The sequence below is a fragment of the Petaurus breviceps genome, unplaced genomic scaffold (genome assembly GCF_028583685.1).
Source record: "Petaurus breviceps papuanus isolate PSGF00001 unplaced genomic scaffold, PetGlider_PUasm1.0 79, whole genome shotgun sequence".
NCBI lineage: Eukaryota > Metazoa > Chordata > Mammalia > Diprotodontia > Petauridae > Petaurus > Petaurus breviceps.
The window spans coordinates 26,188,265-26,215,264 of record NW_027186523.1 but is presented as its reverse complement, the minus strand read 5'-3'; the positions used below and the strand labels follow the sequence as shown (position 1 = coordinate 26,215,264).

The window sequence follows — 27,000 nt, the reverse complement described above, 5'->3', positions numbered from 1 at the left end:
AGAACCAAGACTGAATAGCTGCCAATTTTACTCCTCTAAAATTAAGCCCCTTTTTTTAAAAAAAATATTAAACCCTCCTATCTAAATCATGTTTCTAAATAAGTCTTGATATAAAACCACAGATGTATTTCCACTGGACTTCAGGGTCCTATATCAAAGGATGATTTGGAAGTTCCATGATTCTAAAATCTAGGAGAAATACTAAATGAAACTCCGTTCCTTCACTAGGAGATAAAATGAATGCCCAAGTTTCTTAGATTTCTAACTTTAACTTTCTATGGCCTTTCAGGACTCTTAAGATTTTAGCAGTCAGTGTATTACAATAGAAAAAACACTAAATTTGGAATCAGAGAACCTAGGTTTGAATTACAGTTCTGCCCTGTATGTATCCTTGGGCAAGGTGGTGGGTATTTCACCTGTCTCTGCATTAGTTTTTTATTGATGAAATGAGGAGGCAGAACAAGAGGGTATATCAGGTCCTTTCCACCTCTAACTCTGTAGTCCTAAAAAATTATAATTTTTGCAAACATAAATCTCTTTCTCAGATCTCAAATCCAATCCTCCTTCCAAACCATGTTCCACATGGCTGCCAAGGTTATTTTTGTAAAATACAGACCTTAGAGTCAGCTAGTTGGTATAGTGGATAGAACACTGAGCCTTGAGTCAGGAAAATTTGAATTCAAATCTGACTTTAGAACATTACCAGGAAACAAAGATCTTCAAACAGAGATCCTTCAAAGATCTATAATTTTTTTTCATTATGGGCACTTCTTCCATTACTTCATATTTCAGCCCCTTTAAAGGTTTAGAGGACAGTCTTTGAGATACAGTAGCCCAAAAAATTACTCATTTGGTAGTTAACAGTCAGTTGATGGCCCTTTCTGAACTTAGCTCCTTGAATGACAGGCAAAGAACCTATAGCTAGAGATGTACTCAAAGCTTTTCCAAGTTTGTAAGGCCCTCTAGAATTTAATCTATTGTCATAACATATGGCCAACTCCATTTCTGGAAGAGGTATCAAAATAGGACCTTAATGCAAGTACTTCAATAAAGATGATTTGTTATACATGAAAAAAAAAAGTTCATGTTAATTAAAATTGTACTTTTTTAAACAAACTGTTGTGAGAAGAGCATTTTTTCCTTAAAGTTCAATTGTACATGTAGTAGGGTTCTGTGCATACATCAGACAATTGTACATGAATGCACTCCAAAAATGATTCTTAAAAAGGATTTTATCTTGAATGGGAGGCCATTTTAATACATTCTTCTGTTTTGATCATGTTAAGAAAGCTTTCCCTTTTTTTCTTTTTAACTTATGAACATACTTTTAAAAAGTGTGGAAAAATCATTTCTACTGATCAACTGAGTAGTTCTCTATCACAAACTTGAAAAAGTGTTGAAATAAATGACTAATGATGTACAGAAATCCAGGTTTATATGTCATCAGGCATTCACCTCACTTTTAAGGAAGTGACCATTGAAAAAATAGAAGTTACCATCTGCCATTTGGTCATGCATTCAGTGTCATACAGCTGTATCCAGTTAATTTGATTTGATTCATAATCTTAATTGCTTAACTTGTTTCATTGTCCAAAAAAATGACAGTGACAGTACTCTGCCTTGCCATGATATCTTTCATCAGTGGATATTATTATAGGGTAAATGTACAAGGCACTATTTTATTCCTCTAATCTACTGACATTTTAAACTTTACAATTAATTCTCATTTTGGTAATTTTATTTTTGTTTTAACTCTTTCCACATCAGTAATAAATTCCCATTCATCATAGTCAAATGGTAACATGATACACAATGTTGACTGATCTAAAAAAAAGCTTATGGATAAATTTCTATAGTTTGAGCTAAAGCATTGTGGCAAAATGCATGTTTTTGCTTAAGTTAAGCTTTAAAAACTTTAGATTAAAGCAAATAGGAAAACAAAGAATATTAAATCTGGAGGTAACTTTTGAGAAAATGTGGTCCAACAGGAATCACCTCTCCCCCCTTTCATGGATGAGGAAGGGAAGTTTCAACAAAAGTCACATAGTGAGAAAGTGGCAGTCATGACCAGAATATGGGCATTTTAATGTTTTGTTCAATGTTCTTTCTACTACTCTATGCTGTCTCATACATTGTGTTTCAATTTCTCACATGATGGCCTCAATACTTTCTAAAGGTCAGCCTAGCAACATATACTAATGGAAAATTTAGCAAGCACCTCATGAAAAAAAGTTTTATTTCAGATACACAGAAAATTGAGATAAGAACTTTTGTTGCAGATGTAATCTGTGTAATTCTGAATTCTATATTTCTTACTTCCTATGTGACATTGTCTAAGTGAGATTTTGCTAAAAATTATTCAAACTTGAAGCCTATTCTGTTCAAAATCAATAAAGCTCTTTGAGGTTTTTGTTTTTGTTTTTTGTTTTTTGTTTTTTAAATGCAATGTAGGCCTGCTGGAAAGGATTTTCAGATTATAAATGAAAATAGACTGAAAATGAAAACTGTTGTATTTGCTAAGTACTATGATGCCATGATATTGCCCCATTCTTTTTTTTTTCTTTTTGAAGGGAGGGAAGGTCAGAAGTGCAGAAATATGTAGATACAGTGTAATGAAGTTGCCAAATATTGTTTATAGTATTTGTGAAATGTGGAATTCATAAAACAGCAAGTTCCTAGGAAGAGGCCTAATCCATGACTCAATGTCCTTGGAAGAAAGAGAAGGAATGCAGCGTGAAGGAAATGGGTCCAGCGGTTGCTTCTAAAGTATGACCATCCATTAAACTTAATCAATGAGAGGAGAACAAGGAGGGCTATCTGGGGGTTGATTCTAAGAACCTGAGAAGCCAAGTCTTGAAAGAGAACCCATGCTGGGAATTTTGAGGAGGCTAGCATCAGAGAGAGGGATTATGGAGGCCAAGATCATAATACTAATCCGCAAGGAATTTCCATTTATGGCAATAGGGAGATGATGACATTTCAAAATCCAAAGTAAATCAATTGTTTAATGACCGGGAATTTAGTGAAGATTTGTCACGGGTAGCGATATAACTTCCAGGAGTTAGAGTGTTAACATCATCAGAAAGCAGAAGAGATAAAGTCTTTCTCATGTTTGAGCTAAGAAGTAGAGGAAGATGGGGAGAACCCCACCAAATCTATGACAAGGTGATCTAGGGCAAATAAATCAGAGAGAAGGTCTGAGAAAGAGAGACTTTAAGAAAAGAAGTACATATCTCAGACCCTTTGTTCACACATTATCTGAAGATGAGGTTTTAGGGAAAAAGATTCTGAAAGATTGTGACACTACCTATCCTTGCCAAGTTTATACACCAGCTAAAATTTAGCTACTATTAAGGATAAGATCTAGCAGAAAAAAATTCATTCAAGAGAGAAGAGGGAGCTAAGAAAGAGTAAGGCTTAATTTTTAATAATTGATACTTAGGACCAATTTTAATTTTTGTTGTTGAGAGTCATATTGACTCTTTATGACCCCACTGGGGTTTTTTTGGCAAAGATACTAGAGTGGTTTGGCATTTCCTTCTTCAGCTAATTTTTATAAATGAGGAGACTGAGGCAAACAGGGTTAATAAACTTACCCAGGACCATGTAACTAGTGACTGAGGCCAGAGTTAAACTCAGAAAAAGGAGTCTTTGTGACTCTAGGCCTAGCATTCTATCCACTGCACCACCTAGTTGCCCCAGAAGCATGAACATCACTACCATGTTACCCGGACATTTTTATCTCTTTTATCTGTTATTGCAACCCCCTTTCCTCTACTATGTTTCTCTAGAAGTGCTCTATAGTAAATTATTTTTAAAATACCAGAGATAGCATATTGCACTGGGGAAAAGTCAGAGCTGGATATTAAAGGACCCAGAAAGAAAGGGGAAGTAGTGAAAGCATGAAACCAATAAAGAACAAAAATGAAAGGCCAGTGTGTGAATTTGCTTTGCTTATGTATACATAGTGGTTATAAAAGTTTTTGCTTTTCTCTTTTTTCAGTGTAGATAAGGTGACAGATTAAGAAGATAGATTTTATTAATTAGAAAAACTGTTATTTTTAAAAGAACTTCAATAAATAAATGGGGGGAAATTTTATAGCAAGTTTCTCTGATAAAGATCTCATTTCTCAACTATATAAAGAACTGAATCAAATTTATAAAATTAGGAGCCATTTCCCATATGATAAATGTCAAGAGATATGAACATATAGTTTTCAGAAGAAGAAATTATAGCTACCAATAGTCATATGAAAAATTCTTTAAATCACTATTGATTAGAGAAATGCAAATTAAAACAATTCTGAGGTACCACTCCATACCTATCAGATTGGCTAACATGACAGAAAAGGAAAATGACAAATGCTTGAGGTGATATGGAGAAACTGGGACACTATTCCACTGTTGGTGGAGTTGCAAATTGGTCCAATTCTTCTAGAAAACAATTTGGAACTTGATCCAAAGAGCTATAAAACTGTGCAAACCTTTTGACCCAGTACTACCATTACTAGGTCTGTATCTCAAATTGACTAAAGAAAAATGGAAAAGACCTATATGTATAAAAATATTTATAGCAGCTCTTTTTGTGGTGGCAAAGTTCGACATTTCAGGGATACCCATCAATTGGGGAGTGGATGAACAAGTTATGATATATGATTATGATGGAATACTGTTGTTCTATAAAAAATGACGAGCAGGATGGTTTCAGAAAAATCTGTAAGTCATATATGAAGTTATGAAAAGTCCATTCATTCAAGAGAGAAGAGGGAGCTAAGAAAGAGCAAGGCTTAATTTTTTTATAGTTGATACTTAAGACCAAATTTTATTTTTGTTGTTGAGTCATTTTGACTCTTCATGGCCCCATTAGGGGTTTTCTTGGCAAAGATACTAGAGTGGTTTGTCATTTCCCTCTTCAGCTCATGAGGAGACCGAGGCAAACAGAGTTAAGTAAGTTCCCCAGGATCATATGCCTGAGGCCAAATTTGAACTCAGGGAGATGAATCTTCCTGTTTTTTTTAAGTAACACCAGCACAATTTTTAATTTGAAAACCTTCAAATAGTGGTTGTATACCACTTTTTGCAAAGAATTTGGCATAAAATCTACAATGATTATGTAGCAAAACACTCTAGAGACAGCACTGATGAAGTCTTAGTTCAAATTAAAGTATGACTTTTTTTCATTTTCCTTCTTCTCCTTGCTTTTTCTTTTTTGTAACACGACTAATATAGAAATTTGTTTTGCATGATTTCAGGTGTCTAACTGATATATTGCTTTCTCAATGCATAGGGGAGGGGCTGGAAGGAGGGAGCAAATTGGAACTCAAATTTTATTTTTAAATCAATGTTAAAAATAAATAACATTTTTTTAAAAAGTAAATAAATGTGGGGGGGAGAAGCGAGTATATGCTTTCTGGTGTCAAATAAAATGGCAACAAGAGGTAGGGGAGGTGGAAAGGGGAGAGGTGGTAGTGTGCTCTCCCATTCCTCAGGTCCTAGCCTATTAAATCATAAGAAAGGGAATTCATGAACTCTTATGGAATTCTTGCCTCACATCTGGACTGCTTTGGATCCTTAGGTGCACTAGGGGCATACTCTTCTTTACAGACACCATGGGCACATCAAAAGTTTTCTGTTTACTTACCCATTCTGATAGACCTTTCTTGTCATGGTTCTGTAATGTAGTATTGCTTTATAGAAAGGGCACTAAAACTCAAGACCCTGCCTTTCACATATACTCTCATTTGCCCTTTGTCTCCCTTAACCATCAAAGTTCCAAGCTCCTTATATACCATACCACCAGCGCCAACAAATATCCTGAAACTTCCCAAACACACATAGAACCTAAATGGCTGCTGGACACAGGTATATTCCTCTCCTGCCTTGGACATATAGATTTACCCTCTTTACCAAAGACAACAGACTCTCACTTCTCACTTCTACATTAAGAAAAATTTGGCAAAAGTTACCAAGAAGAGAGAATTGGAGGTGATGGAGAAAGCACTTAAAACATATTAGCATTTTTTTTGCTTTTTTTTTTTTGGAGGGCAATTGGGATTAAGTGACTTGCCCAGGGTCACATGGCTAGTTTTTGTGTAACGTGTTAGCATTTAACCTTTTTGAAATGGTACTTTACATTTTATTTACTTTGTATACTTAATCTATGAAGAACATATGCTTTCTTTTATGTTTCTCAAAACACTGAAAATACTATCCATTCTTCAAAAGTAACATTAATAAAACAACTTTTCCAAAGAAAGAGACTGATCATGCTCCAAGTCCCAACAAAATACAATTGAGTTTAATGCTCATGCCCCTGTGTGGACAATAGTAATTCCATGACGAATGAATCGAGTCTATTAGCTCCCTGTGATAAAGATGAATTTTATTGTTTTCTTCTGTATTGGATTGAGCTTCCTTCTAAATAAAGCTGTTCAGTGCACTCCCAGCATATGGAGCTCATATATAGTAGAAAACTATAAAATTTTAGGTTAGAGACACTTGCCAAATGCTTTTGGACTTAATTCATAGGAAAGTTAGCGTATGTGACTAAACACACTTCCTTAATTTTTACAAGGCATACTTATATATTCATTTATAAGAGTACTTAGTTTCCATTAAGCTTCCACAGCATAAACCAACACACCAGAGTAAGCTTTTGTGTTCTTTTTTTCCCCCAGAAGATAAATTACACTACTTTAGGATGTTTCCCTAGTCTCCAGGAAGGCACAGCAAACCGTAATTAGGTACTTAAAATCGTAAGTTCCTACATCTAGACCTGAAAGGCAGCTAGTTTGATACCTTCCTTTACAGAGAAGAAATGGAGGTACAGGGTAAGTAAACGACCTGTTCACACAGGTACATCACAAATATAATTCAAGTTTAAATCAGAAGAGAAAAAACATGTAATTTTTAAAGAAGCAGTGCTACACAATAATTTGAAAATGAAAAAAAATCATGAAATAGATTAAAAAGAGAAGCTTTCTTCTCATTTTAATCTTTTATTTCATAGATAATTTTTATTAGTTTTTATTAAGCACGTACTATTTTTTTTAAAGCAATTGGGGTTAAGTAACTTGCCCAAGGTTACACAGCCAGTTCTTTTGTGTGGGTGTTAAATATCTGAGGCCGGAATGGATCCTGGGTTTTCCCAACTCCGGGGCCGGCGCTCTACTCACTGTGCCACCTGGCCACCCCTAAGCACATACCATTAGCCAGACACTTTGCTCAGTGCTTTGCAAATATCTCATTTGATTCTCACAACAACCCTGGGCCCCATTTTACTGTTGGAGAAACTGAGGCAGACAGAGGCTTAATTTATCTGGCTGGCACACACGTTACCAGAGCTAGATGTGTTTAGGAGGCTCTGAAGCAAAGTATGGGAGAAAAGAGGTATTAGACTGACTACCAAGCTAAAGGTCTACAGAGCCATGGTGCTGACCTCATTTTCAGATGCCTGTGAAACCCATACAGTATACTTGTGCAATGCCAGGAAACTGAATTGCTTGTATTTGAATTGTCTTAGGATGATTCTGAAGATCCGCTGAAAGGATGAGATACCAGACACCGAGGTCCTGTCTTGAACTGAACTGCCAAGCATTCCAACGCTACATCAGAGAGAGTAACTCCAATGGCTGGCCACGTTGTTCAAATGCCAAATGTATGTTTGCCTAATGGACTATTTTATGGAGAATTTACACAAGGCAAGAACTCACACAGAGGTCAGAAAAAGTCTTACAAGGATAGTGCTGTGCTCTGTAAGCAAAGTGGAATTGCATTATGTCAAAAGAAACGCAAGACTTACACACTTAGAGACATCTCCACTCCAAATGTTCATATGAACGATTTGTGCCTGACCTGTGGTACAGCTGATCAGTCTCAGACTGCACACTACACCTTGACCCCCCACATAGTGCTGCCATTTTGGTCCTCTTCAGCTACCAAGAACAATAACCAGCCAGCCATCACTCTAGTGAAGGCCTTTATCACCTCATGCCTACATGACTCCAGTAGCCTGTTGATGTGTCTGCCTGAGTCTATCCCCAGTTCAATCCATCCTTCATTCAACCACTAAAGTGATTTTCCTAAAGCACCAATCAGACCATGTTTACCTTTCTACTCAATAAACTCCAGGGGCTTATAATGGCCTCCAGGATCAGATACAAAACTTCTGATTGGTGTCCAAAGCCCTTCATAACCCATCCCTCTACAACCTTTCTGGTCTTCTTACACTTCACTCTATTCCAAGTTGAATCCACTGACACTATCCTCCTTGCTATTCCATTAACAAGTGACTACATCTTTCAGCTCCTGACATTTTTTTTCCTGGTTGGTTCTCATTCCTGGAATGCTCTCCTTCTTCATCTCTACCGACTGCCTTCCCTGGCTTCCTTTAAGTCCCAATTAAAATCATATCTTCTACAGAAAGCCTTTCCAACACTTTATTCTAATACCTCTATCTTTTAACTATTTCCTATTTATCTCGTATATAGCTTCTTTGAACATATTTTAGCTCCCCCGTTAAATTGTGAGCTTCTTGAGGGGAGAAACTATTTTTTGCCTCTTATTGTATCCCCAGGGCTTAGCACAGTGTTTATTGACTGCATCTCTGCCCTAGAAATAAGGAAGAAATAAGAATAAATTGAAAACAAAATCTTACTGATACAAATTATGTTCACAAAATATTTCTTTATAAAATGTATAAAGATGATATGCAAGTGAAGTAAATAACTTTCTTTCCACACCCAAACATTGTCTTGCTTTTGTCTCTGTCATAAAAGAGGGTGAAATTCTATGAGAGCTCTCAAGAGATAATCCTTTCAGACTAAGCATAGCAACATACATAACAACATGTAACCTATCTTCTTCAGTGTCTTAGAGCATAGAATTAAGTCCAAGATGTTCTCATATACTCTTTGACCACTGGGGACGTATCAGATTTATCATATCCAACCCATAATGCCTAGGAACTTTAACTAGGAAATTATTTTTTCATTTTAAGCAACTTAAGAAAATGACTAAAACTGACAATCATGACATATAAAAAAAGCTTCAGAACTCCTCCATTTTAACCCCTTCGTTAAAAAAAAAAGGATAGGGAAACAATATAAATAAGGGTTCTTAATTTTTTTTAGTCAGACATAGAGGCCTTTAGCATTCTTATGAAAGCTATGAATCCCTTTTCAGAAGAATGTTTTTAAATTACCTAAAATATAATACAGAGGATTACCACAAGAGCCAATTAAATTGAAATGAAGTTAATGAAAGAAAAAATTAAGTTCATGTGCCCTGTGTTAAGAATTCTTCATGCAGAGGCACCAAGAATTTTATTGGAGATGACACATGATTATAGAAATGCAAAATTGATGCTCACTTACAGGCAAGGGAAGTCAGATTAGGTATTCACCAAAAGATTTAAGTTACTCAAGCTAGTATACTGGATAGTTTCCAGTAGGGTGAGAAGACATAACTTTTAAAGGTGTGTAGAAAGCTTAAATTCTATGTTGTTTACTGGCGGGGGGAAGCTAGTTGACCCTTCACAAGTAACTTGACTCTGTGAGAAAGAAGGTATCATTGAAATATTACTCTTGCAGATGAGGGGAGGTACATTTTTGCCCTGGTGACTCTTAACAATTTTAACTTTGCCTTCTCACTGTTAAGCAAGTGCAAATCTCTCTCAAGTTTTCCTCTTATACTTTCTGTCTCTCTTATTTTTATACTCTTTCACAAGAGCTAAGTGGAAGGGGGATAGGAATCTATATTAATTTAATTACAGAAGGCCTAGATACATCTATTTAGTCAGTTAATTAATCAAGTGTAAATTAGTTGAGAACAAATCCTAGGCAATATATTGAATCAATCAATCACTTGTAAACTTGGTGTGACCAAGTTCTTAATAAATTTTGGAGGAGTGAAGTACTTTGTTCAATGAATTAAAACATATGAAAACACAAAGGGAATATATTGAGGATTGGTCAAAAGAATGATCCACACCTCTGGGCCTATGTATGCTATAGCAAGCTACTTCCTACAGAAGATTAAGGCAACAAGCCAGTCTAGAGATAGTTAAGGAAGTGAGAGTGGGGGGAATGAGTTCTCTCTTCTTCCCTCCCTCCACTGACTAAGAAAACAACCTTGTGAACTTTAAAATGTTGGGAAATTTGACATAGGTGAAGCAGGAATAGCATCAGTGGCTGCTATGCAGTGTTTGCATTGGGAGCTAAGAAAAACACTGAGGAAAAAGAGTTTCAAGTAAGGATAACTTTAGGTCTCTACAAGGCCATCCAGGCTACCAGCCCAGCGGAAAGGTATATATATGGGGAATTTCATGAAGACTTCATGAAGTGAGAAGAGGATTTCCAGTAGCCAGAAGCTCTGAGTTAACATTTTCCCACATGTGACCCCTAAGCTTGTGTCCACTGTGTCCATGGAACCATGTAATTATGGGAGAGTATGGTCCAGGCAAATTTTTTTGGGGGGGGGTTATGAAAATGGTTTCATAATAAATTGTGCACCTAATTAGAAAATAGCCCTTTCTAAAAGCTAATTTCTCAGCTGATAATAAATGGGGTCACTAGATGGGAACTCATAAGTGACATACTAGAAAATATCACAAAATCTCAGGATCATGCCTCAAACTTTGAGGGGAGAAAGTAGTTAGCAACCTCAGGGACCTTAATTTGCCATAGCAAGGAGAAGTAGTCCGATGTATGGAGCAGTCCTACACAAAGTTAGAGAGCCTCTAAGTTTGGTCATGATTGCTTTGGCATTTGATAACCCATTTGTGGCTATTAACAATGCTTTCATGTATCAGTGAATCCTCGCTCCCTCCCCCACTTCTCTATTAGACACACATACATACACACAAACATGCCAGCATACTATTTTCTCTGATTCTACTTTATATTATCCTTAGAGACTAAATTTCTGTTTTGCCACTGATTACAAAACAAACCTATACCTAGAAATACAGATGAGAAAACATTTTATCACCTTCCATGCTGCTAAAATGAATTTCCTGAACTCTCTTCTTTAGGATGGGCTACATTTACTATTCAGGGTTCACTTGCTTCAGGAATTAAAATTTCAGATTTCCTATGAAATTCAGAAGGAAGTGGTACATACCTAATTAAATCACTGACTTTATATTAGATACAAACTTAAAGGGGGAAGATTTAAATTTGATTTATATAACAAGGTAAGACTAATGCTTACCTTGTTCTTTCCTTTCATCAGCTTGTATGAAACATCTATGATTAAACATTATATGTGAGTTTACCTGGGGTATGACTGGGCTTATTTACTGACACTTTATTTAGCTAAGAGTTTCTGGCCATAAGCTGAAAGATCTGTGTTTAAAGAGATGTTTTCCTCTATTGTTTTTTAGGCTTTATTTCAAGCACTAACATGTCTAAGGAATGTATTTAGTTACATTATACAAAGTTCCTGGTTAATGGCTTAGCTTTGTGTCTTTTATTTTAATACCATGTTTTAGTTATGGTGGAAATTTTTTCCCCTTTGGACAAAACAGATAGTAAAAGATCATTAAGGTAGCCACTGACACTTCATTTTAATCTCCAAGTTGGACTTTGGTTTTATCTTCTGCTCCTCCTAATTATATAAAAGAGAGAAAATCAATAGACATTTTGCTATATATCTTAGTACAATGTCTTCAAGAATACTATCACAGATGGAGGAAGGTACAACAATGAAGATGGAAAGATTAGCTTGACCCTCAGAAGACTAAATGTATAAGCAGTTCATGAACAGAGAGAGCACAGAGTGGTAAGCAAAGAATTGGTCTGTAATAGTAATGGCATTTAAAGATTCCCCTGTATTGTCTTGGTTTTTGGTTTGATTGTGTTAAAACCCAGAGTTTGTTAATCCCACTTGTGGGATGGACTTGTTGAAGTGAAGAGAGAGTGCTGAACTGGGAGGAGCTGGTGACATAGATTTGGAGAGACACAAGAGAGAGGCAGAAGAACTTTTTGGAAGCAGCACTTGTGGAGGCAGAGAGAGACTGAGAGGATTGCTGAGGGCCACTTTGAATTGCCCTGGACTTTTGAGACCTGCCCCCAGAGCTGCCAAGGACTGAGGAGACATGGCTGTTTTGCTGGTACTTTGTCTGTCTGTTTCGATGTTGTTTTGCCAGATTTGTCCACTGGTGAAAGACAGTCCTGTTGTTGCAGAAGTTCTGGAACATGGCTGTTGGCTAAGAGCTCCTGAGACTGTCCTGCAGACAGAGAGTGAATATTGTCCACTGGTGAAGGACAGTCCTGTTGTTGCAGGGGTCTGGGAACCTTTCTGTTGGTTCAGAGCTCCTGAGACTGTCCTGCAGACAGAGAGTGAATACTGTCCACTGGTGAAGGACAGTGCTGTTGTTGCAGGGGTCTGGGAACCTTTCTGTTGGTTCAGAAGCCCTGAAGAAGGATTTTCTTGTTGTATGTTTACAGAAATCCTGGGAGAGGGTTTTGCTAATGTTTTCAGGGGTCCTAGGACTGTTCTGAAGACAGAGGATGAATTAATGAAGAGACTGGCAATTTATCTTGTGGCCTTGCTAAGCTTTGTCTCCCCAGTAACAAAGAATGCTGAGAACTTGCCTAGTGTCAAGATAAAGAAAAGACCTCCATTTGGGTATTAAGTGCTGTGCTTAAACTTGTTGTAACTCTGGGGTAGATTTCAATTGTGATCCAGGGGTGGGGAACTTTTGACCTTTTTGTGTTCTATGATTGAACAAATGAATATACTTTACTTATGATTGGAAACTAATCTCCATTTGAGAAGAGGGGCTTTGTGATGGACTAAATGAAGGTACAGCCTAGGGGTGGAGTAGTATTTAGAAGAGGAACTTTGTAATTGATTGAATGATTGGAAGGTCCTGGGGTGGGGTAGTACTTGGAGATTATTTAATCACACTTAGTAAATGCTGTATTTTGAATGATGTCATATTTTGACCTTCTCTGTTCTTAATTTGTCACTGAATAAAATGGAGAGCACCTATGCTGGTATTTTGAACCTTGGGAAGTTGCCTTTGCTTGGCATTACATTACATGGCCCCACAGCCAGAAGGACCTGAGTTCACATTCCATCATGGTACAAAATGGACAAGAGACCATAGGCAAATTATTCACCCTCTCAGTGACCCAGACAACTGTCTAAGACTATAAGTTTCAAAATTATTGGCAACTTGTATTGGTAGGAGCACCCTACACTAATGAGTTCACAATCTAGTGTTTGTGTACATATACACATATATGCGTGAACATATATGTATATGTGTATAAACATGTATATATGTCTATGTATACATATATTTTTACATAACCACTAAAATGATTAATAATTTTGGTGTCAATTTTAATTGCCAAAAATAACAACTCAAATTGTACGTTTAGATAAAATTTTTAAAAGTTTATTACTGAGATCACTATGGCTTTCAACAATTTGTTTCAAAGTCTAAGAAATATATTGATAAGGAAGAAAAAACTGAAGGTGAATCAAAGTATATCCAATTCACAATAAAATGAAAATATACAGAACCAATAAGACATTTGGAGAATGTGTTTGAAGTCTGGATTTAACCAATGTATTCTTTTAAAAAAAATAAGGTATCATTCAACTTTTTGCATTAATAGAACCTCCTTTTAATAGGAAATCTGCACTTTATCATAAGAATAGAACAAAGTGTATTCAGCTTATTCTGCAGTGAAGCAATCTCTTCTATATGTTTATTTAGCATGGAGTAAGGACATATGATGTCAAAAACTTAATTTCAAGCATGATTGGATGAATATGACATATAATAAACATCCTATACATATGAATACTATATCATACTATTCATAGAGCATCAAGTGCCTACGCAAAGTATTTAATAAGTACTTGATTGATTGAGGTTACTTAGTTTTTAAAAAGTACACGAAATAAAATGAAGATATGTTGAAATCAACTATAGATGCATAAATTAACTGTCATCCTATATCATGTATATTATATGTATATATATGTGTGTGTGTGTGTATGTGTGTGTGTGTATATGTGTGTGTGTGTGTGTGTGTGTGTATATATATATATATATATATATATATATATATATATAAATATATAATATGTGTGTGAGTTATCCCCAAGTGGCCTCAGGTTTGGGATTCAGGTCATCATGAACTCACTCTAAGACTACAATAGTGCTAAGTACCACCCTTACTGAGAATCAGGAAAGGATACATCAATCAAGCATACAAGATAAAAAACAAAAATCACACCAAATACAAGTGCCAGTCAAACCATCTCTTTCTGTGTTTCAACTAGTCCTCTGCATACACTGGTGCTGGGTCCTACTAGTAGCAGATCACATAAGAGAATGACGAGGATCTTGCAAAGTCGGAGAAACAATGACAATGTAATTGATTTTCCCCCCTAAATGTTGGATACTGTCAACTCATTGGATGCTCATTCAATTTTCAAAATCAGGACTCCATGACTTGAATGCATCTGTTTCTCTCTTCTTCCCCTATATTGCAAATTTTTTTTCTTGACTCATTTCTTCTTGAACCCTATTTTCCTGTACCTACCTTCTTAAATTCTTACTATACCTACTGCCTCCCTCCCTCTTGCTTCTCAGGGCTCCTTCCTGAAATCCCTCCATCTGGCTGGTCACCCCAAATGGTCTTTCTGGTAAAGCCTTCTCCTAAAAGTGCTATGCCTAACCACCATGGTGAATGGCTAGCATTGCCTTTCTTGTTATGTTCCCTTTTGTCATTCTTTGCCAAAAACCTACTGGTTATCAGTATGTGTAATTGGCTTCAATCTATCAAACTTAGAATTAATTTTTGAAATCCCCTTATTTTTGTATACTTATATATACATGGATCTGTTAGTTGCCTATCACACTTAAGATCTAACCCATATGTAAATTTCATTAATAAATAATTCCCAGCCCTTTTTATCCCCTCTCCTTTCCTCTCCTCTTTCCCTTGTCTCCCTTTCCCTCTCTTTCACCTTTCCTCCCTTCTCCCTCTCTTCTCCTACCCCCATTCTTCTCTCCATCCTTTCTCCTTCCACCCTTCTCCAGCCTAGATAATACAGTGATGGAGACAGCCAAGGAGGCCGTGAAGTCCATCAAGGTAGATATCACAGGGCTGTGCCAGGTCATGTTCTCCAAAATGGCCACATACCTGACAGGTGAGCTGAGAGCCCCCAGTGAAGACTGTAAACTTGTGAAAAATATGAACAAACTTTAGAAATGAAAGACATTGCAGTAAACATAAGTAGAACCTAGAGGACTTAAACCAGAGATATGCAGCGCTTCAGCCCTATCTGGATCAGATCAGGTGAACTGGGGAGCAGGCAGCAGCCCTTGAGCAGGCCACCTACAAGCTGGGTTCATATTCAAAGAAACTAGAAGCAAAGTACAAGAAGTCAGAGAGGCCATGGAGGAATTCTTTAGCAAAGACTTTAACTAGGAGAGTGTTTCATAAGAACTGCAGTCCCTGGGACGGAGGAGCCTGTCAAATCTCTGTGCTTCAGTTCCTAAAAGGAAGCGGTGCTGCTGACCCAAGGAGAATCCCGGCCCCCACCTCTGGTCGGACGTGTAACTTTGGCCATCCCGTTATGTCCTCCTAGACCTGCTCCCCCTCCCCCTGGAACCTCATCATATCCTGAGCTTCATCGTGTGCCCTGGATCGAGGCTCAGAAGTCAGGATCAATCTGTCTAGAGCAGACACAGGTGAGAGGCTCTCCTCTCCCTGCCTCCTCCCTTCTTCCCCTTTCGCTAGGGCTCCATCTTTGACTCTTTCTTCTGAATGTGTCCCCCAGCCCCTTCATAACCTGTTCTTGAACTTAAATAATAAATGCCAATTTATGACCCTCAAAAATAAGTAATTCACAAATATATGGGAAAGAAAGCTTTTACTTTACTAAATATTTGTTGTTGTTGTTTACTAGTTTTCAGTCATGTCTGACTCTTCATGATCCCTTTTGGAGTTTTCTTGGCAGAGATACTGGAGTGGTTTGCCATTTCCTTCTCCAGATCATTTTACAAATGAGGAAACTGAGGCAAATAAGGTTAAGTGATTTGCTCAGGGTTACATAGCTAGCAAGTGTCTGAGTCCAGATTTGATCACAGAGCTTCCCGAATCCAGACCTGGCACTCTATCCATTGTGCCACATCTTACTAAATATATACCTTTAGTAATTTTTTTTCTTATATCTTCAGTATCTAGCATGGTGTCTGGTACAGTACATATATTTAATAAATGACCAGTTGACTGATATGCCTTGGACTTCCACAAATTTAATATTCCAGAGGGTATGTGTGTTTATATATGTGAATATGTGTTTATGTATATATGTATGTGCATATATACATGTGTATGTATGTATGTATATATATATCCAGATAGATACAAAACTATTTCATTCTCTCTGGATTATATTTTTCTCATTTATAAAAAAAAAGAAAGATGAGTTCAATGATCTTTAATATCCCCTTCATATTGAACATTTAACTCTGAGTAACTTAGTAACATATATGAACATATGGATGTACACATATATGTAAACATATACATTAACTACTAAGCTACTTAGGATTATTGTTAAATATCAAAATATTGATCAGCAATCTGTGGACATCAATAACTCAGCTATGAGCTGAAGCTAGTGTGCCAGGCTATATAACCTGAACAGTTACAGTGCTATATCTAATTTTTCTTTCTTAAAAACAAAGTTTAATAGAAACCAGAATAGAAATTTAGTACCTCAAAACTCAGCTAAGAGAATTTTCCCCCTCAGAAAAGCAAAGTCTGAAACATTCTTTCCCATAGGAAAGAGACAATATTGTACTATTTCCCCACCCCTCGTACAGAAGGTTGACTGAGAAGACAGAGGTGGAATTGAGCCAGGAATGAAAAACAATGAATTTAACCATTCAAAAAAACTATGATAACATTTTCAGGATTTCTCTTTTATAAACTTTAGAATAATATTAAATATTATTGTAATATTAAACAGAATTATATTAATATTATTGAATAATATTAAACAGATTCTGATGTATTCTGGCTGCATTTTAAATGCTTAGTGAATAAAGTGAAAGGCATTTTCTTAACTATGGATCATAAAAACCCACCTAATTAATGGTTGTTCAGTCATTTTTCCATTGTGTCTTTGTGACTCCATTTGGGTTTTTTTGGGGGGCAAAGATATTGGAGTCTTTTTCCACCTCCTTCTCCAGCTCATTTTACAGATGAGGAAACTGAGGTAAACAGGGTTAAGTGACTTGCTCAGGGTCAAACAGTAAGTATCTCAGACCAGATTTGAACTCAGAAAGACAAAGTCTTCCTGACGCTAGACCCAGTCCTCTATCTACTGTGCCACCTAAGGAATAAAGTGCCTGAAATATCTGAGAAAATGTCATACTTATAAATATAGGTATAAGAACTATCCCTGCTAATTCACTGATCTGGGGGAACTTTTAGATGAAGAAGCTTCCTCTACTAGTACATATTGACATTTTCTCTTCAACTCATAATCTCAGAGCACTGAAAGGTTATGAGTTGCCTAGAGTCACACAGACAATATGTATCACTGGTAACGTTTGAACCTAGCTCTCTGTGGCTCCAAGGCTAGATCTCTATCCACTAGCTCATGCCATATCTGTTTTATAAAAATACTTTTCTACTTGGCCATACAAAATTAAACAAAAACATTGAAGGCAAGATATAAAACCTTGGGAAATTATTCAAAACTGTGTCTTACTGATTTATAGTAATTATTTGGGAAATGTTATTTACTGAAAATTTACTAAAATATTTTTTACTAAAATAATAAAATAACTTTTATGAAATTTGTTAAAAATAATTGCTACTAAAATAATTTTATCAAAAATGTTTGTGCAATGCGCTAGTATCATCATACAGTGAAATAGGTATCTCAGTTTTCTTTTGAACTTTGTTAAAGTATAGTACTTATGGGGCAGCCAGGTGGTGCAGTGAGTAAGAGTACCAGCCCCAGAGTCAGGAGACCTGGAATCAGTTCTGGGCTCAGATACTTAACACTCACACAAAAATAACTGGCCATCTAACCTTGAGCAAGTTACTTAACCCTGATTGCTTTAAAAGAAAAATAGGTATAGGACTTACACTTGCAAGAATAGAAATTTCATAAAGACAGTAACTTTCAAGAGAGAGTTTTAGATCAGTTTATATGAAGCTTATATGACCACAGTAATAGATTTCAAGTCAGGTGACCTGGGTTTGAATCCTGGTTTGCTATTTTCTGCCTGGATGACTTCAGGGGAACCAATAGGGTTCTCCATGCTTTTGTTTTCTCATCTATATGATGAAGACTTTGGAGTAGAAGGTTTTCTAAGACCCCTGTTAATTCCCATATATGAAGCAAAGCTATAATCTATCATTATTAACATGCCAACAGTGAAATGAAGTATAAATGTGGTCAGAAAAGTTAGAAAAGATTAGAAGAATTGGGGAATGAAGGAGGAACATGTGTTCATTTACCTAAAAAAATACAATTATGTTGTCAGGAGGTAAGATTAAGCAAATTATATGTGATATGTTAATTATTTCAAAGCCCCATATCTAGAAGTCATACTTATAGAATTTCTGTTCACAGAGGCGACTAGGTGGCGTAGTGAACAGAGCACCAGCCCTAGAGTCAGGAGGACCTGGGTTCAGTATCCAGACTCAGACACTTGACACTTACTGGCCGTGTGACCTTGGGCATGTTGCTTTACCCCAATTGCCCTACATGCCCCCCCCCTCCAAAAAGCAAAAAAAAACCCAAACAAACAAAAAAAAAGAAATTCTGTTTAGTCAATGGTTTTTATCAAATTGATTAGTATTACAAAAGTATTGGATTTCTGAAATGAACCAGCCAAGTACTGTATGTAGACTACATATGAATAACATACTTCATACAAGAGTACACATTCATAAATGACCCTCACAACAAAATTCTTGATATTGTTGTTATTGTTCACTTGTGTCTGACTCTTGTAAGGGTTATGGGATTTAAAGATCTCCCATGCCCCATGGACGTGCTGACATAGCAGAGCAAGAGAAAGTGAAAAGCCGAGCTAACGGTCCTGCGGTTGGCAGTTGGTGGCGGTTGCCTTTTTTTTTATTTTTTGAGTTAGGACTCCTGCTGAGCACTGCCAGCGGCCGGAGCTGCTGGGAGCAGGACTTTCTGCTAAGGACTCGTGCTGAGGACTGCCAGGGGCCGGAGCTGCTGGGAGCGCGCTTCCCGGACGCTGGGTGGTTGCTGTGAGTGGGGAGAGGAGGACCTTTGCCTGAGGTAGCCTGTTCTGTTTTAAAGGCTTGAGAATGTGGGTGCTTTCTACTTTATCTACCTGTGCCAATGTCATAACTACTCTGATGGCTTTCACTTTCTGGTTTTGGGACTCAGTCTTTTGGTATCTTAATAAATTTTCTAGTTTATTTCCCCAAATGGCAAACCTGACGTATTTTGTGATGCATAATTATATCAGCATATTTGTAATCTCTATAGGCATTGTGAATATGGCATTGCTGATACAACTCTTTATGACCCTATTTGGGCTTTTCAAAGATACTTGAGTGGTTTGCCATTTCCTTCTGCAACTCATTTGACAGAGGAGGAAACAGAAATAAACAGGGTTAAGTGACTTGCCCAAGCTTACACAGCTAGTAAGTGTCTGAGGCTGCATTTGAATTAAGGAAATAAGTCTTCCTGTCACCAGGCCCAGCATTCTATACATTGTACCACTTAGCTGCCATAATATAGTCACCTTTAAAATAAATAGATATGTTAAAATTATATTCATATAATTATACATAGCATGATTATACAAAGATAAAGCTATGCATTTTCTAATTTGTCCTTTGTTTTCACTTTTTAAGGCCATGAGCAGATTCTAATTGATATTAGGGAGTAAGAGAAACATTTTCTTGACTACATTAAATCTTAAGTAGTATTGAAGAGATCTGCGGACTTCTGTAGACAATGCTGTATTATTCAATTCAGTTCAACAAGCTTTTAAAAGTTGTTTCCAATTTTTTTTTTCTATTACTACCTTAACCTCTAGACCAGGTTCATATTCCTTGACAATCTGCCATTTTCATTTAATCTCTTTTTCTCTCCAGGCCTCCTTCATTTCCCAATCTTTTTGCCAACCACCCTCTCAGAAACATTTAATAGTTTCTCATCGTCTATGGAAAAATAAAAATTCCTCAGTATAGCATTCAAAGTAACAATTCTACTGTTCACCAAAAGAAATCCTTCCTTTACACTGTTCCCCAAGCATAAAATTTTCCCCCATCTTTGTGCCCTTGCTCCTATGCCATTCATACTACCTGAATGTTGTTTATCCTTGCCATAAAAACATGGAGGATTGAAATCTTCAGAAGTCATCTAGTTCAAACTCTCTATTTCTACAGAAAACTGAAGCCCAGAAAGTTTATGACTTGTCCAAGGTCATACAAATATCTCAGGTCAGAGGTATAATGGGAATGCAGATCCTCTCACTAAAGACTCAATGATTTTTTTTTCTCACATTTTCTATCCATCCTTCAAGGTCCAAGTAATAAATTCTTTTTTTTTTTTAAAGCAATTGGCATTAAGTTAACTTGCTCAAGGTTACACGACCAGTTATTTCTGGGTGTGGTGCTAAGTATCTGAACCCAGATTCAATCCCAGGTCATCCCAACTCTGGGGCTGGTGCTCTTACTCACTGCCCCACCTGGCTGCCCCTAAGCAATTGGGGTTAAGTAACTTGCTCATGGTTACACGGCCAGGTGTTTCTGGGTGGGTGCTAAGTGTCTGAGCCCGGATTCGATCCCAGGTCATCCTGACTCTGGGGCCAGTGTTCTTACTCACTGTGCTACCTGGCTGCCCCCAAGTAATAAATCCTTTTGATCATGATGACCCATGAACAGCAGATAATGCTAAAAGATACTGATCAGTCATATAAAATCCTTTTTTGAAAAGAGTCACATCTCTCTAAATTAATACATATAAGTATAAGCATTCATATTATTGTCATTTATTAAGTGAATTAGTTTATTTAATATTATTAAGTAGCATTTATAACTAAAAAAATAATCTAGGGTTAGCTAGGTGGCACAGTAAATAGAGCACCAGTCTTGGAGTCAGGAGGACCTGAGTTCAAATCTGGCCTCAGACACTTAACACAAAACTTGCTGTGTGACCTTGGGCAAGTCACTTAATCCTAATTGCCCTACTTTCCCCCATAAAAAAAAATAAATTAAATAAATAAATAAAAATCTATTCTGGGAACCAAAAGAATATACTAAAATCACTTTGCTTTCATTTTCACATAAAAGAAAACCCCATTCAAAAGTAGAATTACAGTACAGCACTTTTTGGTCATAAAAATTCCACTGTGTAATCAGGACTCAAAATCACCATTGACTTATTACATGAATTCATAGTGAAGGCATATGGTAGGGATCGATTAGAGGTAACATTACCAGGGCATTTATCTTGACACCCAATTAATGACTGATAGCTACCATACTTGTTGTTGAAGAAAATCCAAGTAGATTGAAATCATTGCTTTATTGATGTCTTTAATGCCAAAAAATAGGAATAACTCCTGTTGGACTTTGCCAACACTTTACGCTTCCCATAGACTAATTCAAACAACCCTGGAGTTCTATTTCATCACTAAGTACTTACTGTTGTTGTAATTGTTGTTTTTGTGACTGTAGTTGGCTGAGTGGTAGTCCAGGGCAACATATGAATTATTACAGTTGTAGTGGTTGACAGCTGACTAGCTTTATTCCCACCTAATTCATCAGTAACTTCAATAAGTAGCTGGAAAGTAGTGGGATCTTGAATCCCTCGAAACACATCAGACTGGAAATTCTTAGTGGTGGCCACAGAAGGAGGATCAACACCTGGTCTCTCTAGCATGAACCAGTTGTTTGTGTTTCCTGGGAAAGATGAAGTCATAAAATTAGAACCAAAAAATGATTTCATGTAGAATGCAGCTACTATTGTCTCATCTAGGCAAGACTGTGTTTCTAAAAGAATCCTAAGGGTAATGTTTCCAACAGTCACAAAATATTGCCTTTGAAATATAGAAAAACTAAAGTTAGCTTATTGCTCTCACCTCTTATAATTGAATAGCTGAGCTCTTTATGAGAAGAATCTTTGTCAGAACAATTCAGCTGAAGGAAGGGTATCTTAGTTGAAGCATAAATAATCTTTTCCAAATGTGGTGGATTGCAGATAGGAGGTTCATCATTTACATTCTATAACAGGAGCAAATGCTTCATTACAGAGACTGGATGTTCTGAACATGTTTGGATAATCATGAATTAGGCTCTATATGCCAATACATTATTTACACAGTTTTTCATTCTTTAAAAGTATTATACATCAGAAGTTATTAATCTGGGGTTCACAGGCCCCTTGAAGCTTATAGATAGATTTGGGGGGCCCCATGAAATTGTATGGGAACTACTTTTAATCTTTATTTCAATATTATTTATTTTCTTTGTAATCCTATTTATTTTATTTTATGTGTTTAAAAATATTATTGTGAGAAAGGCTCTACAGACTTCACCAGACTGACCAAGAGATCCATGCTGCAAGAACCCTTGCTTTACATGAATTTTCCATTTTAATCTGCATAACATGCCTGGGAGTTAGGCAGTCTACTTTTGCAGCAAGTATTCAATTTGAGGAAACACATTTTTTTCATTAAGTACCAACTATGTGTTAGGTATTCAGGATGAAAAGAAAATAAATGAAATAGTTCTCTACCTCAAAGTGTTTGCATCTACTGATGGGCAACATCATCTACATAAATAGGTAAATACAAAGTAATCTGAAGGTCAAGAAGAGGCCAGTGGGAACTGGGTGAAGGGATAAGGAAAAACCTTGTGTGGAAAATAGCACTTGAGCTGAACATCCAAGGTGGCTAGGGGTTCCATGAGGAGGTGGCATTATCCAACTTTTTCACTCACGACACAATGGGGGTTCATAGAGGTTAGATAAAGGTCATGCTCTTTTCATAATAAAATAAAATTTGTTAGCGGATGCATATTAATCTGAATAAATTTGTCCAGCAATTTTTAAAAAATGGTTATTATGTCCTAAATTGTGATTTTTATGCCAAACAGAGAACAGGTCTTCATTTGCAGTCAAAACTGATTTAATATCCCACCAAAGCCTAGGGCCATTCCTAGTGGCAATCAAGTCTATTTAAATCATGAGGAAAACAATTTGGAAGTCTCCATCACATTATCATTTAGATAAACTTAAGGCTGATTAATTCAACCATTTGTCTATCAGATCATTTAAGCTCATCTCCCAAATTGCTGCTATTTATACCCTATGATACTTGTCTTTTTACAGAGATTTCTCAGATCTTACCTACCCCTCCACAGTCTCTAGGCTCCTTAAAACCCTTCAGAACTCCTTTTATTCAACTTTTATCTCTTCCTTTTAGATTGTTTCTATCTCCTAGAATCAACTTGATGACTCTTCTCTGATGATACCATATTCTTTATCATTTTTTCATTACTGACCACTCCTAATTTCAAGATCTCCGGTACAGGAATGGACTTCATACACCTTCCTTTCCACCCCTCCCCCAACCCCAGCATTTCCTAAAGTTGGGTTTACCACCATCATTCTATAATCTCTCCAAATCCTTGCACTTGCCATTTACATACTTCCAGAATACTTTCATAAATTTCTCTTCATCACCTTCCTCAGAATCTTCTATGCTTTCCCACCTCTGCCATCATCCTAAGAATGGCAGATATGTCCATATCCATATCACTGAAGCATTTGGTACACTGAGCTCTCAGTTTCTCAAAATGCTCATTTCCTATGACTTTCATCTCCACTGTACCTTGGCCATTCATAGCTATTGTCAAACTATCTAATCATTAAGTGAAACTCTTCTATATCTAAGATACTGAAATTCCCTTATCTGATCACAATCTTTTATCCTTTTCCATCTACCATTCTAACACTCAATGTCTTTTCATAATTCAACCCTGTTATTCCCCAACCCTTGGCAATCCACACCATCAAATGTATAATCTAATCATAGATTTCAAGCTGGAAGGTTATCTAGCCCAACACTATTTTTACAGATAAGGAAATTGAGGCCTGCATAGATAAAATGATTTGTCCAATATCCCAAGATAGTACATAGTAGATCAATAGACCAAGTTCTCAGTTTTCAAATCCAGAGTTTTTTCTGATGTACTTTACTTCTCTTCTACCTTCCAAGTCTTGAAGTGACTAGAGGAAATCAAACAACTGTGCTACTAGCTTCTCTACAATTTCTTCTCTACCCTCTACTGGGCTGTGGTCAGAGGTTATAGAAGTCATCCTAAAGTCCAAGTAGGATATATTCTCAAACACATTCAAGGATACATGCTGATAATTTTGGTGTGTGTTAAGATTTTACTCTCTCTCTTTCTTCCCCATGCAGAAACACTTTTATGGTGACTGATGTAGGCTCTATGGGGGTAAGGAACCCATCAGACCTAAGGAAGTAAAAAGTCTCCTACACTAGGGGCTTCTACTTGACCTTGGGATTACCAAGTATCAAGTCACCTATGCACATCCTTCTGAAACAAAGAAATTTCTATGCTTCTGTTTCTTACAGGATGTGGCCCATTGATCATCATTATTCCCTAATTCACATCCTGCTTGAAATATTAGCTATGCCCAGGGCCTACTACTCCCTCTTTGTAAAAGGTCAGGTCTGGTCATAGATTAATTACCATATGGCCTTTCTGATACATGGTGACCCGGTTATTCATCTCTAACTAGCTCTTTCTCATACTCCACACAGAAGCTATTAAATATGGTCTCCTCTTTTCTTAAGCCCCCAATTGCATTCCCTAGTTACCACTTCTTTCGAATCTGTACTTTCCCCTCCACTCACACAGTACTATGTTAATTGAGGCCTTTATCACTTCACATTTAGACCACTGGGTTAGCCTCTCAATTGATCTCCTTTGTTTCCTATCACTCTCATCTATAATCCAACATTCACAGAGCTGCCAAAATATCCTTCATAATACAAAGATCTGACCAAGTCATTCATCTGCTTACAAACCATCCTTGGCTTCTATTGCCTAAAATGTCATATAAAAATTCCTTGGCCAAGCATTCAAAGCATCCTACCAGATCCAAATGTGACCTGTTTTCACAGTATTAAACTACAAGTATTTTGTATTATAGCCAAATGAGACCCCCTAGCAACTCTCTGATTTTAGAACTGCTTCTCTTGCCTCTATAGACTTTATGGATTTGTGCAGGCCTTCTCTCATGCCTGGCACTTTACCCTTCACATCATAACCTACTGAAATTCAAAGTGACAACCAGGTACTACTTGGTCTACAAAGATTCTCCTGCCTGAATGTCTCACTTTGATCTCTTCTGTTCATTCACTGCCTTTTAACTTGTATTATATCTATTTGTGCAGCTTATTTCCTTGGTGATTGAAAGCTTCTTGAGAACAGGATTTTTTTTTCAAACAACAATTAGGGAAGTGCTCTAAAATATCAGGTATCTAATGAGTATTTTTTTAAACTAAATAAAAAATAATGGAAATAAGATCTAACCCTATGAGATTAGAGATTAGATGGCCATCAACACAGATGCTAAAATCTTTGACAACACCAAAAAGATTTGCAGTCTATTTTTCTTCCAGTAATTGTGATACAGACAACCCAAAAGAAATCAATCACTTTTCTTTAAGAAATTAAACTTGTTGCCAAAACAACTGAGCAGAAGAGATTAAAGAATGAGGAATGAGATATGCAGGAAGGAGAATCTTTGTAGAGGAAGCAGTACCTGGTTATGGCTTTGAACAACAGAATTGCCTTATTGCATTAAGCAACTAATTCAACATATTTTTTCTGCTTTTTTTCCAATTGCAATTATCTTATTCACTGTATCAAAGATAAAAGGCTCTCAGGAGGGAATTTGAAGCTCATAGCATGTCTTTCAGATTCAGTTGTTTCTCTGCTGACTTTGCCAGTAATAAATAAGTTCACAATGTTTACTAATAGAACTATTCTCTGACTATTTTTATGAAAGCCATTCTATAATAGCATTACCACTTTTTGCTAATTGAGTCCCAAGAAAGAGAGAATCTCACTTTCTCCTAAAATTGAGGTGTCACTGGATTGTGGGATCTAATACTCCCTGGCCTATGACCAAATGACTAATGACATGCTCCAGTATCTCAATGATATAGGAACAGAATGAACCTTACTCAGTGACACCCTATGATATCTGGGTATCCATTCACAGGGTGTGCTTACCCCACATTGTGCATCATCCTCAGCTTGGCATTTAAAATACTTCACTATTTGGTTACAACCTCTCTAGACTGATTTCACATTACTCCCCCTCATTCGATCAAAGCTCCAGCCAAACAGACTTACTCATTCCTCCCACTACGTGACATCACAGCTGAAGCCTTTTGGCTTTAGCACAGTCTGTTTTCCCTGCCTATGATGCTCTCCCTCTTCACCTCGTCCTCTGGGAAACTCTTAAGTACCATTTCCTGCAAGAGCTTTTCTTAATCTTGGCAGGTGTTGGTGCTTTCCTTCACCTTCCCTCCCTTTCCTCTCTCCCCCCACACTGTAATCATTCTTTATATAGTTCCTATTTACTTATCTTAGTACATGTTAGTGGAATGTAAGCATTGATAGCAGACTATTTTCTTTCTGTATTTGTATCCTCAAATCATAATACAATGCTTTGCACCTAGTAAACAATATGAATAAGCCCTTTGAAAGTAACTGAATTTTTTAAAATTCCTAGTTGTATTAGTAGAAAGACTTTTCATGTTCTAAGATGCCTGAACTAATGAAATCACAGTTCTGGAGAAATATGGGGAGAGACATGGAGAGAGAAATGAGAAGAGAAGGAGGGAAGAAAAGAAGGAAGGAAGGAGGGAAGGAAGGAAGGAAGGAAGGAAGGAAGGAAGGAAGGAAGGAAGGA

At 36.8% G+C, this 27,000-nt stretch overlaps 1 protein-coding gene across 1 annotated transcript in view; it reads right to left on the bottom strand.

Moving 5' to 3' along the window:
• LOC138175877 (cadherin-related family member 4-like) overlaps nt 1–27,000 on the bottom strand; it is a 133,000-nt gene that overhangs the window by 24,774 nt on the left and 81,226 nt on the right. Inside the window, exons 12-13 of the mRNA XM_069106512.1 lie at nt 22,127–22,268; nt 21,691–21,947 (exon numbers count right to left, since the gene is read on the bottom strand). Coding sequence (XP_068962613.1) covers nt 21,691–21,947; nt 22,127–22,268 — 399 coding nt within the window. The remainder of the gene's footprint in view (nt 1–21,690; nt 21,948–22,126; nt 22,269–27,000) is intronic.